The 13,599-nt window shown below is 37.7% G+C and overlaps 1 protein-coding gene across 1 annotated transcript in view; it reads left to right on the top strand.

Moving 5' to 3' along the window:
- Positions 1-7,818, top strand: part of LOC135225758 (uncharacterized) — a 36,335-nt gene extending 28,517 nt beyond the window's left edge. Inside the window, exon 3 of the mRNA XM_064265206.1 lies at positions 7,422-7,818. Coding sequence (XP_064121276.1) covers positions 7,422-7,568 — 147 coding nt within the window. The 3' untranslated portion in view covers positions 7,569-7,818. The remainder of the gene's footprint in view (positions 1-7,421) is intronic.
- Positions 7,819-13,599: the final 5,781 nt, after the last annotated feature.

The raw sequence follows: 13,599 nt of genomic DNA, 5'->3' as shown, positions 1-13,599 counted from the left end.
TTAATTTCAAGGCTCTTTTCGAAGAGTGCGATAATACCATCTTCGTAAAGTCGGATTCTGTAGAAGCCTTCCCTAGAGTGAACTCTGAAGGTGGGGAACGAGGGGCAGCTGGCACAAAACTTTCTGGAAAAAGTTCTGCAAAAACTTTCATAAGCCTTTTAAGATCTGCTGAAGGTTGTAGATCTGTTTGATTGTCTTCCTCGGAAACGACTTGCATCTGATCAAAAGGAGAATGGGGGATGTCTTCATTCCTTTCTTCTGATTGAGACATAACTGATGTAGCGATGTCATGTTTCGTTTGTGCATCCTGCTTTCCAGTTTCTTGATGCCTGGAGTCTTGTCGTCCAGTACCTTGATGACTGGCCTCCTGGCGTCCTGTCTCATGACGCTTTTCGTCCTGGCGTCTTGCTTCAAGACGTTTTTCGTCCTTGCGTCTTGCTTCAAGACGTTTTTCGTCCTGGCGTCTTGCTTCTAGACGTTTTTCGTCCAGGTGTCTTCCTTCAAGACTTTTTTCGTCCTGGCGTCTTGCTTCAAGACGCTTTTCGTCCTGTCGTCTTGCTTCAAGACGTTTTTCGTCCTGGCATCTTGCTTCAAGACGTTTTTCGTCCTGGCATCTTGCTTCAAGACGTTTTTCGTCCTGGCGTTTAACAGTAAGAGTAGCAGGTTGATATGACTGCATAAGAGAGGAGAGTTTCTGCTTAAAATCTTGCAGTACGGAAAACTGCGGAGCTTCTTGCTGCTGGGGACAGACTAGAGAAGTTGCAAAGTCAATCTCTCTCTCTTCATTCTGTTCGTCTTGAGATGAAAGGCCTGAAGAATGACAATCCGAAGGAGGAAGCAGGAGCATGCACTGAAGGCATCCAATCGTCTGATGCTTCCTTTACTCCTACCAAAGACGACGGCCGCCTGTGCGGCATCTTGCGTCTTATATTGGTAGGAGAGCAAACATCGGAGACGAAAGGAGAGCGATCAGGAGTTGCAGCTCGCACCGAAAGTCTCCCTTCGTCCGATCCTTCCTTACTTCCTGCCAAAGACGACGGCCGCCTGTGCGACATCTTGCGTCTTGATTTGGCAGGAGAGCAAGCATCGGAATCGAAAGAGAAACGATCCGGAGTTGCAGTTTGCACCGAAGGTTTCCCCTTTTCCAGTATTTCCTTGCCTCCTACCAAAGACGATGGCCGCCTGTGCGACGTCTTACGTCTTACGTCTTAATTTGGTAGGAGAGCAAATATCGGAACTTGAAGGGAAGCGCTCCGGGCTGCTCCAATGACTACATCCTGGACGCTCTTGACGTTTTTCGTCCTGGCGTCCAGTATCAAGACGCTCGGCGTCCTGGTAATTTCTTTTAATGGGTCTGGATTTCGAAGTCTGACGCCAGCCCCGTCTGGGTACTGCGTCGTCAGACGACGAAGAAAACACTTTAACCTCGCCTTTCCTATAGCGAGGGTGAGCGTCCTGGGGATCGTCTACAGGTACGCTCGAGGGGATGACCGCTCGGGAGCTAAAACCTCTCGCCTCCCTTCGTCGGTCGACTTTCCTTCTTACAGGGGTTGGTGAGCTTGGAAGAGGTCTAGGACTAGGAGCACGACAAGTCCGAGCGGCCGCACCCTCCACTGCACTTGCACTAATTTCATTATTCACTTTAATATCTCTCATATTAGACCATAATTTATCCCTGTCTTGTGCCAGGGATTCTACCCGTTGACCAAGGGCTTGAATGGCCGTCATCATGTCCTGTAATGATGGACTTTTACCTGTTTCTGAAACTGGATTTGGTAATGATACAACAGGAGGAGGATCAATAGGATTATCGAGGGATAGAGAACTATCTATTCCTTGACTGTCTATGGAGGAGCGAGACAAGGTCTTCTTCGCTCTCCTTATCCTATCCTTCTCTAATTTGCGCACATAGCGGTAATATTCAATCCATTCAGTCTCAAGCAAGCCCACACATTCATTACATCTATCACCACCTATCTCACAAACTTTTCCTCTGCATTTACTACAAATAGAATGAGGATCTAAAGAGGATTTAGCAAGTCTAGTCTTGCAACCTTTCACACACATTCTCAAACTTGAAGCAGAATCAGTCATGTTGAGAAATCAAAAAGAGAGATAAAAAACAAGCAAAGGTCAAACCAACAATATCGAAACGAAAGTCAAGAAAAATCCAAAATCAAAATCCAATTCAAGCGAAAGCCAAAGCCAAAGTGTATTTCACCAAATAATACTGCAAAAGACACGGGCTAGCGAGCAAAGTTCCAACAATGTCACCGTAGCGGCGGCAGGGAAGATCTGAGGAATAATTGGAACAGTTCTACGTACCTGGGTAGAGGGCGCACAGGTGGTGCACCTGACTACCCAATCGGCGATTGCCGCGAGTTTTGAAATTCTGCCGTGACGTCAGGGACGTAAGCTATATATATAACTACCAGGTGAGTTAGATGTTTGAAAATATTTAGTCACATTCTGAACAGGGATTTTCATAAACACCAACATGTTTACTATTGTGATTCTGTGTACTATTGTTGCATATAAGAAGTCTCTTGATGGTGTTATTTATTTTGATTATGGACTGCATTGATTTTATCAATATGATTTTTTTTACAGTTTTCCTTATTCTCTTTAAGTGTGGATTAAAAGGGAGTGCAAGACATTTCATAAATACGTATCTTTTTGGCATGTTATTTTGAGGAATACGTATGTGTATAATATTCTTTGGGCTTTTTTAAAAACATTATTAATAAAATGTTCAGGGTAACAAAGTTTTTTCAAACCTCTTCGATGTGTTTTAAGTTCTCTGTCAATGAAGTAGGGGTTGCAGATTTTCAAAACTCAAAAAAAATTGACCTAGATGTTGGTTTTAATTTAATTATTGTGGCAAGAGAAAAAATGGATATATGTTTCTGCATTGGTTCTTTACGATACACTGTAAATTTAAAGAAGTTGATATACCATGACCCAGTAATTTTCACCTTTAAATTTACAGTGTATCGTCAAGAAACCAATGCAGAAACATAAATTTTTTCTCCTGGCACAATAATGAAGTTAAAACCAACATCTTGGTCAACTTTGTTTTGAGAGCTTTGAAAATCTGCGACCCCAACTTCATTGACAGAAAACTTAAACACATTAAAGATTTAATAAAAAAAAAACTTTGTTACCCTGAACATTTTAATAATAATGCTTTTGAAAAAGTCAGAAGAATACTTTTCTCAAAGGAACACAACAAAAAGACATTTACAAATTGTTTTGCACTCCCTTTTAATCCACACTTGAAAAGAATATGCAACAATATTACACAGAATCACAATAAATATGTTGGTGTTTATAAAATTCCCTGTTCAGAATGTGACTAAATATTTTGGGGTTAAGTTAGTCACAGTCTTAAGCTTGATTACCGCATAAATTGGGCAGAATCTAAATTAATTTTTAAAAGAAAAGATGGCATAAGAAGATTAGTGGAGAGTGCAGTGATAGATAGTGGTTTATCAATGGAAGGCAATAAATCTTTTACACAGGAAGATAGATTCTCCAATAATCTTATTTCCAGGAAATATATAAAGACTTTCAGCATGAAGACCATTATGATAGTATTGTCTCTTAAGCCGCATTTAATGCTGCGGTTGCCTCTCTTTCTCTCGGTCAGGTAACTGGTTCCTCCTAGTTACCAACGGTGTCAGCATCTTTGTTGTTGAAGACCATAAAAAATGAAAACGACTGCATGGGGCAAGGACCAATTAGACATTCCAGATGATTGGCTGGCCTTCAATCAGAAAACAATGGCATTGCGTGATCTATGTTTGACGACAAGTTCCACAGTTCACAAACAGGTTGCTTATTTTGATTCCTTTTATATTTACTGGGTTAGAGTGCTACATCGGGTCAGATTGAAAATGGGAAGCAAACAGATTCCCAAAAGCTATCCTTGCAGTTTTAAATTTAAATATATGTACAATTACATAACTGGATGTTTCTCCATTTTGAGACTCATGCTACATTGAGTATTTTTTCATTATTATTATTGGGTAGGAGACCCTCTTTCAAGCATGTTTTGTTAAAGGTTATTGCTGCTTCAGTGGCATTTATCTTGTAGATGGTCTTCTCTATTCTTCTGATAGCAGCTTTCTCATTGTTACTAAGACTGGTGAGTAACGCACCTGTGCTGGGCATCGTAAAAGCAGGGATATAGTCAGTAGTACAAATTTTATTTCACAGATGTAAGTGAAATGTGGGGTGTGAACCCTGTAGAGTTAGTCAATTAGAATATTTGTCAAAAACTGACCCCACTGCAAGGCAACACCAGCAAAGACAATACTGAAGTAGAAACCTGGAGAAATAACCGTGCCATCACACAGTCAGCCGATCAAAATTTGGCCACGGTGACGCCTCACAACCCCGAAGATTGATGAGGTTACAACAGTGCATATATCAAGTCTAGAGACCCCAACAGCCAATAGGAAACCAGCTCTATACACTCAGTCAACCAAAATTCAGTGCCAGGAAGACACAACACCCCACCCCCCACTGTAATCCCTAATATAAAAGAAAAGAAGGATTCCACACCATCTACAGTCTGTCCCCCCTCCCTTCCCCTCCCCCCCCCCCCATCCCTTCTGCCTGAGAGGATTCTTGGAAGAGCCAGGCAAAATGTCACAGCAGAATATTTAAGATATTCAAAATATCAATTTTTGTCATACGTATATCCTAATGGACTAATCTAATTATTTCACACCTCAGGTTTCATTTACTTCAGTAAAATAGAATTTATAGTGAATTCATCCCTGCTTTTTTGATGCCCAGCATAGGTGCATTACTCACCAGTCTTAGCAATAACAAGAAAGCTGCTATCAGAAGAATAGAGAAGAACCTCTACAAGATCAATGCTACTGAAGCAGCAGTAATCCTTAACAAGACATTATTTTTTTTTTTTTTTTCTATCACAGTCCTCCAATCCGGCTGGGTGGTATTTGTAGTGTGGAGTTCCGGGTTGCATTCTGCTTCCTTAGGAGTCCATCACTTTTCTTACTATGTGCGCCGTTTCTAGGATCACACTCTTCTGCATGAGTCCTGGGGCTACTTCAGCCTCTAGTTTTTCCAGATTCCTTTTCAGGGATCTTGGGATCATGCCTAGTGTTCCTATGATTATGGGTACAATTTCCACTGGCATATCCCATATCCTTCTTATTTCTATTTTCAGGTCTTGATACTTATCCATTTTTTCCCATTCTTTTTCTTCAACTCGGGTGTCCCATGGTATTATTAATAGGCAAAATTCACTAAAAAATAACAAATACACAAATTCCAACAAATCAGAGGAATTCTTGGTTCATAAAAATTTATTCTTCTTTCTTGATAATTTAAATTAACAGATGGCACTAGTGTGCTTGTTTCTAGTGGGCAACAGCTATCTGCAAGTCTGGAAATATTTTTGAAGCAAAACTAGTAAAAAAAAAGTATAAATACTGTAATCAATTTAAATTTATCTTGTGTGAAATACTAGTGGCACCTCACTAGAACTTGGATGCTAATGCATTTTGGTGAGGAGTGTCTGAAGAAGAGCATCCAGAGGAGTCTATTTACCTTTAAAGTCTCCATAAAATCATTCTTTGCCATTAAGGTTAATTGATAGTTCCAATCATTAGCTGTTTTCCATTAGATCCTAAGATGGAGGATTTTAACTTGGTCCATTGAAGATGTGACTGGTTTATATCTTGTAGGATAGGGAATAAATGACTTTGGTGTTGGTCATTATGACTTTATAGCGTTTCCAAAGACAGTTGCTGGTATTCTGTGCAACAAATAATACTTAGTAATTCTAGTTAAGTTAAGTATATCTTAGTTTTACCAGATCACTGTGCTGATTAACAGCTCTCCTAGGGCTGGCCCGAAGGATTAGATTTTTTTATTTTTGTGGCTGAGAACCAATTGGTCACTTAGTAATGGGACCTACAGCTTATTGTGGGATCCAAACCACATTGTGTCGAGAAATGAATTTCTATCACCAGAAATAAATTCCTCTGATTCTGCGTTGGCAGAGCCGAGAATCAAACTTTGGACCACCATATTGGTAGCCGAGCCCGAAAACCTCTCATCCAGCAAGGAATTAGTAATTCCAGTGACAGCACTGAAAGACAGGGAGGAAGATTTCCCCTGTAAGTTACCCAAATAGGATACTGTATTTCCTAATAGCTGTAGTCATTGTTACTATACTCATATTGAAAAGAAAACTGGTTGACCAGTTTTCTTTGTGAAAGTTAAAATCCTTTGACAGGAAACTTACTGTAGACATAGGTAGCTTGCAAACAGCAAGTTTTTTAGTGACGTCAGAGGATAGACTTTGTAAGTGCTATGAATATGAAAACTTCTTGTTGACAGTAGCACCAAGTAGGTAATGTCAAATATTCAAAGTCACAAGAACAGTTTTAACAGATGGGGGACAGTGCAAAATCAATTAGTCAGTAAGGCTTACTTTTGCTAGAGCTTTGCCTTACTGTACTAACTGATATACTCTAAATTTGTATTAATAATAGAAAGCATTTCATTTCACATTTGGAGGAGAGCAGATGCATGCAACACAAGTTGCACCATCTGCATAGTCAATTTTCTTAATTTTTATGCTATCAAGGATATCACTATTAAAGACCAAAAACATCTAAGGTCCTGTAATTTTACTCAGTAGATCATTAGGCAGAACTCTCTCATGCAAATTTCATAAAATGCCTACTGATAAAGAGTATCTAAACTGTTGAATCTCAACTTATAAACATCTGAAAGTTTACCAAGTCAGTGGTTTTACTTGAAATCATTATGGACTTGTGTCCATTTTCTAGAATTTAGATATACGTATGTAATTGTAAACATTGAATGGAATAACACAGTTACTGTATCTCATTATTTTGTATTCGTACATGTTATTGGGAATAATGGCAAAATGTGCAGTTTGAGAGGAAAAGTCACCATCATCTTCCTGTCACTGACAAACTTTGGAATTTTTTCTCGCTGATTTTATTTTCCAAGATAACCGTGATGTTATGTTTCAATAAGTAGTTCAGTCACTTCTGGAGCTGAACCCTAAATTTATCTTAGTTTCCATCTGAACTGGACAAGGTATTGGCTTTAAACTGGCATTCCCGTCAACCTGTGTATTAAAAGGAAGATAAACTTGAGAATTTTAAGTATGATAGCCTCATTTTCTGCCTTTTATGTTAGAGGTCACAGGTAATGGCTTTTACAAGTTTTGAGAGTCAAGAAAAACTTAGTTAAGAAATTAGTATAAAAAAAATAGAAAATTACCATAAAAATTTGGATATGTCAGGCTGTTGTTTCAACATATCTATGGGCATTATGTACATATTTATATTTTGTTTTTATGTTACTATAAAGCTATATTTTACCACCCAGTAAATTTTGTATTACAGAGTGCCTCTCCCATCCCTATCCACTTGAAAGGAGGTCCAACTGATAAGGTTCTCTTTGCATCAACTGTGGTTCTTTGTGCAATTGGTTTAACAGGATGTTTAAGCTTTTTCTACGATATGTCTTTCACAAAGAAAGCCGATGATTAAGCTACCATGCGACTTTTCAAGAATAGTACACAACTTTAGTCTCTCTCTCTCTCTCTCTCTCTCTCTCTCTCTCTCTCTCTCTCTCTCTCTCTCTCTCTCTCTCTCTCTCTCTCTCCAAAAAAATTAGTTTTTTTTTCAGTGGCAACATGTTAGCCAGATTGAGACAGGAAAACAATCTCTTGGTTGTGTAAATGACTTATGTGTAAATATATGATAAATGTACCCTTTTTAAATAAATGTGTTAAGAATTTCCTCTGCTATTATTTATGTCCTTGATCTGCATTTTTAAAATTTGATTATTTGATATTGTCAAATTATTATATATAATATATACATAAATAAAGGTTTTTTTTGGCATACATTCAAAAATCACAATTTTGCAGCTGATTTGATAATCAACTGAAACCTCAGGAAGTATTCAAGAAGAAAAGACTTGAGTGTCAAGCGCTTGCATTTGTATGACACAATGTATGATAATTGAGGAAACAATGTATGATAATGACAAAATAGCTAGAGACAGCGTTTCACAAAACACCGTATTGTTACTAAGAGCTAGGAGATGTTCCTCAAAGAACTAATTCTACCTTAGTTTGGATGATGCAATAATTAGGCCAGGTTACTTATGTCCCACCTCCTTGACTTAATGGTGGGAACAGTGCCATTATGGTAAGGAAAATATATTTTGGGGAGACTAATTGTAGAGAATGTCATCATAACATGTGCAGACAATGTAATGGCAGGCAACACAGGAAACGAATTTGCAGACAGTTTATCAAGAAAAATCATACACACTGCAATAGAAAAGAAACGCAAAAATGCAAGAAGTCACTTCAAACCATTTGGTTTATGAACACCTGGATGGATCAATAGGTAGAGAAAGGTCAAGGTCACGAAGGTGGGGCCATACAGGAGGAGGGTAATAACAGGAATAAGAACTATAATCCTCTTCCCCACACAGATATAACTGGACTATGTCTCCGGTTTTATGGGCTGCTTTAGGAACAAGAGCCCATGCTGGCACAAAGCCAGCTAAATCATAACCAACCAACATGTCCGGTCATTCTATGGATACTTTACAATGAGGACTAATGGACCAGGAAAGCTTCTAACTTTTTTTTTTTTTTTTTAATATCTCTGCTTGATACCATCCAGTTTCAATGAGGTCCTGTTAGTAATTATAAATTTATATATATATATATATATATATATATATATATATATATATATATATATATATATATATATATATATATATATATATATATATAAGTCATATCACATTTCCGTGATTCATATACATATATCGAGCTACAATGTCCTTTAATATCTAATTCGCTCTACCTCGGAATTAATATATTTTCATATATGCTTAACCGAAGGGGAATTTTTTCTCGATAATAGACTTGCCTGGACCAGGGCGCGAACCTATGATCCTTACAAATCCAGGAACGTCAGTGAAGCTTTATCCTACTACACCACCGCGAGAGGTGTAGTAGGATAAAGCTTCACTGACGTTCCTGGATTTGTAAGGATCATAGGTTCGCGCCCTGGTCCAGGCAAGTCTATTATCGAGAAAAAATTCCCCTTCGGTTAAGCATATATGAAAATATATTAATTCCGAGGTAGAGCGAATTAGATATTAAAGGACATTGTAGCTCGATATATATATATATATATATGTATATATAAAAAAATTATTTATAGATTTTCTATATAATATTAATAATTTATATATATATATATATATATCTATATATTATATTTATCATATATATATATAATTAATATATATATATATATATACACTGTTGCAGATGCTAAGTAAGTTTTCTTATGGACTGGTTGATTAACATCATCATTAACGTTCATTTGTCCAATTTTGAGGTTGGATGTAAAAAATTAGATTTCTCCACTCTTCCCTGCCCTGTACTCTCTCTGCCTGAGCTCATTTCAAGTCTAGGTCTTCATAAATGCCTTTTCTCCATGATTATGTGGATCTTCCTACAGCTCTCTGTCCTGTTACTTCCATATCTACATTTTTTTTTTTTTTTTTACCAACCATCCATATCCCTTATCACAATGTCCAAACCATCTTAGTAAAATCTTGGTATATGTTACGAGCCTCTTGATACTGCCCTCTCCTCAGATGGGTAATATGAACTTCCCATCATACTCTAGCCATGTGTCTTGACATTCTACAGTCAAACCTTTCCAGAATATCCGTTTTCCTTGTCAATGCTCATATTTCAGTTGCACAGAGCAGTACAAGCTTGCACTCATTGAAAGGCTTTGATATCACTAGGGCATATTCATTTACCCGTATTCTAACTCTAATAGTTTCCTCTACTTCCATCTGCTCATCCATCTCAACATGGTTCTCACTTCCATTCTATTCACAGTTTGCTTGAAATTTCTGAATAAGTGTCCAATTATTATCAAAACAAAGTTTGTGAAATTTTTAATTATGCCAGTTTGGCTAGAATTTTGAGACTTTGTAAATATAGGAATTTAATGCAATTTAATGACAAGTTTTTGTTTTTATTCGTCCATTGCTCTTTATTTATACACAAAATTAATGTAATTTTTGTATACTGAATTTTTTTTCCTCTGTCTATGGTGACAACCAGTAGGAAGTCTTGTCACATTTCACATGACTTAAAATGAGCATCATGACATTTCTTGTATAATAAAGCGTCATTCTAAGTTGAAAATTAAAAGTATTTCAAAAGATATGGATTCACCGCATTTTAAATCAAAATGGTTTTTAAAATATTCTACTTGACAGTAAGACTGTATTTGACATAACTGACTAAAAGTATCATTCCATTTCAACCTGAACAGAGGTTCTAGGTTTGCTCTAGGAGTGGCAGTGTTGGTAGCACGAGTGGATTATGACTTGAGTTATGCAGCTGCAACAAAGCTATATCATATTCATATTTGTTTCAGTGACTGATGCAAGATGAAAGAGACGTGCGATAACGATCACAACAAAGTTCCCCCAATTAACACTGATGAATCTTTTCTCGTTTCCCCTGTCCCCTCACCCAGCTCCCCTCCATAACCCATCATCTCCCTTTCCCTTTTATCAGCTTTCCCTTCTTCCTTTTTTTATCAATTGCTCTCTCTCCCTCTTGTGCTAATCCTCCCCATTTATTCTTCTATTTCCACACCCTCTTCTTCCTTACGCTATCTTGTTTCCCTGTCTCACCCTCTCCCATTCCTTCCTTATTGGGTCTCTCTGGACAATCCCTCTTTTCCTTTCTTCTTGTTACCCAATCGGACTTTTGTCCTTCCCATCTGTATTCTGTTAAAGATTCTTTTGAAGATTGTAAATGATTAAAGAACATTCTTGTATTATAAGTTAATGCACCATCATCATGACTTTCGTTAGCATTCTTCTCCATATTTTCATAAGTACCCAGTAATTAATACTTTAGACAGTACTTATGACAATAACATTGCCTGTAATAATAAGAGTATCGTTACAACCGCTATCGTTGTTCTTATTCTGGATTTCTCTGTGTAATATGGGACCGTAAGAGTGCCTTGAATTATGGTTTCATTGTACAGCTAACCCCATAAGGATATATTTTTCCAGACGCTTCATCTCCGATGAAGACAGGTTTATAAAAATGTCACTATCACTTGCTCATTAGCCGTTTCATTATTCTTTCTTGTTACTTTTCAATAATCTTCTAGTGTTAGAATTATGCCATGTTGAATTTCGTCACTGTATTTTGCTTTGTTAGTACATGTATTCCCTTTTCTGTAGTTAAAAAGGGAACGCATAATTTTACAAAGCTAAAATCTTTTTCTCAGTTTTTTATGATTATGAAAACTTGCTTGGAAAATCATTTGACCTAAATATAAAATGTTCACATTTTGATCTACGATACTTTACTATATTAAACTGTACTATAGGGAAAAATAGTATATTCTTAGGAGGACTTTGCCTTAAAACAATGATTTTGTTGAGCTGAGAATAATCAATGAAACCTAGACGTGTAAACAGGTTACAATCCCATATATGTTTGGAAGACTAAAAAATGTTAGCTATGGCTTCGCATAGGGAACTCTTCAGACAGCCTCGAGATGGGTAACTACCAACTACGTAGTATACCCCTTAGGTTCCACCAGTCCGGAATCTTTACTATAAAAACAAAGCACGTATAACCAAATATTAGTTTTTCATGTAAAGCTGTCAGTCATAAATCATAAATATCGTTCATCGGTGGCGTGGAGCCAGGATTATGAACCAACTACGTTCCTCACAGATTATGTACAAGAAGTCAGTTTGCTTCATCACAGCCTCATCAATCAAATATTGCTTTGAATCACAATTTAGATGGGAACCTAAGATGCTGTTAGTGCCCCAGGCTAATAACCATGAGAGACTACACCTTTTTATGTTATGAATGACTAAGTAAAGATAAATCAAGAAAAGAAGATGAAGATTTTCTAACATCTTTCCACCCGCACCCACGCCCCCACCACCCGTATGAAACTTGACCATCAGTGCTTGTTGGTCCCATTGAGAACAAACCCAATTGTCTGTGCAACGGCTCACTCTAAAAGTTCTCGCCTCGTCCTCAGATACATCCCTGTTGGCATTATAGGGTACCGTGTCTCAATATATACAAAATGCTGTTCTTTGATACTTGCTTTTTATCATCATTATTGATCATAACCAAGGATGTGGAAGAAATGGCGAAAGGTGCAGATCAGATAAGAAAATGACAAATCGACTGATGGTGCAACATATGGTAGTACCTCTAGACTGCTGGAGCCAGTTGCTCTAAGCAGAAAATTAACAGTCTGTTATGTAGGTTCACGTCAAAGAGATCTACCTAAAGCGTCCTCCAAGGACAGTGAGCTTTGCAAATCTCCCATCTGCAACCATGTGTAATCACACTGTCAAATTCCATAAAGACTTGGACTTTGTGTTGTTATGGAATATAAAATTTAGGCCAAAGACCGAGTGCTGGGACCTATGAGGTCATTCAGCTCTGTGTTGCTATGATTTCTTAAGTAGGCTACCAGTGATGAGTTTTCTGACATTATTCCCACCGACTTTTTCCTTTAAGGATAAAAATATACGTTTTCAGGTCTGGAATATGCACCCTTAGCTAAATGAAGTTGTACAAAAATATTTATGCAATATCACACTTGTTTTATAAACTTGAATCTCAAACGATCATTTCAATCAAATATTCGTATTTATTTATGTAAACCCTTGCATTTGTTTGTATGTGGACGTCTATGTCTCCGCGATCCTTGGACACGTCATCAGTTGACAAATGTCATACCTGACAGGTAAATGAAAAAATCTCCGGAAAGCGGAAACACAATATCAGTGCTACCAGTGCCACAGTCCACCGCTATGATTCAGCTACCACCAAAGTCGCTCGAGACAATACGACGGGCACTGTTACGAGAAACTTTAAAATAGATTATATTTGGCTGGTCGGGTGATTGATATCTTATTCTGCACACATTATGTTGATGGATTGTTTTCCGGAGGTCCTGGTGTATAATACGGCTGAAGGGACGTCTTTTCAAGTCTCGGTTGTTTGTAAGGTGTACGAAATGGAACAAGAGTAAATAAACACATCGGGTGGAGGTCCGTGGTGAAGGAGCATTCATGCTACAGGAGGGCTGCGAAAGTTCCAAGATTTTCGCTGCTGGCGGCCCAGCTTAAGGTAAGGTCATGGAATGCTGATCCAAGGGTGTTATGTGTGCAAAGTTGGCAAAACTTAATTATACACTTAATGACTGATAAGACAAGGCCCTTGTAAATTGACTTTTAATCTTTAGTGTAGTAATTAAGTTATTGAAGGCGCGAATATCATTTGAGATGTAAGTTTTTTGGCTCAAATAAAGTATAAAATCTTTTGCGATTTTGAGTAACCGATTTTAAATACATCGCTCTCGGCTATTTAACTATATTTTTTTCTTCGTAAGTTGAAGTTTAGCTGAAAGAGGTGGACCCTTGGAGTGAAAAGAGGCCGAGAGCTATCGTCTTGGAACTACT

The sequence above is a fragment of the Macrobrachium nipponense genome, chromosome 13 (genome assembly GCF_015104395.2).
Source record: "Macrobrachium nipponense isolate FS-2020 chromosome 13, ASM1510439v2, whole genome shotgun sequence".
Taxonomy (NCBI): domain Eukaryota; kingdom Metazoa; phylum Arthropoda; class Malacostraca; order Decapoda; family Palaemonidae; genus Macrobrachium; species Macrobrachium nipponense.
This window is presented reverse-complemented; position numbering and strand designations above follow the sequence as displayed.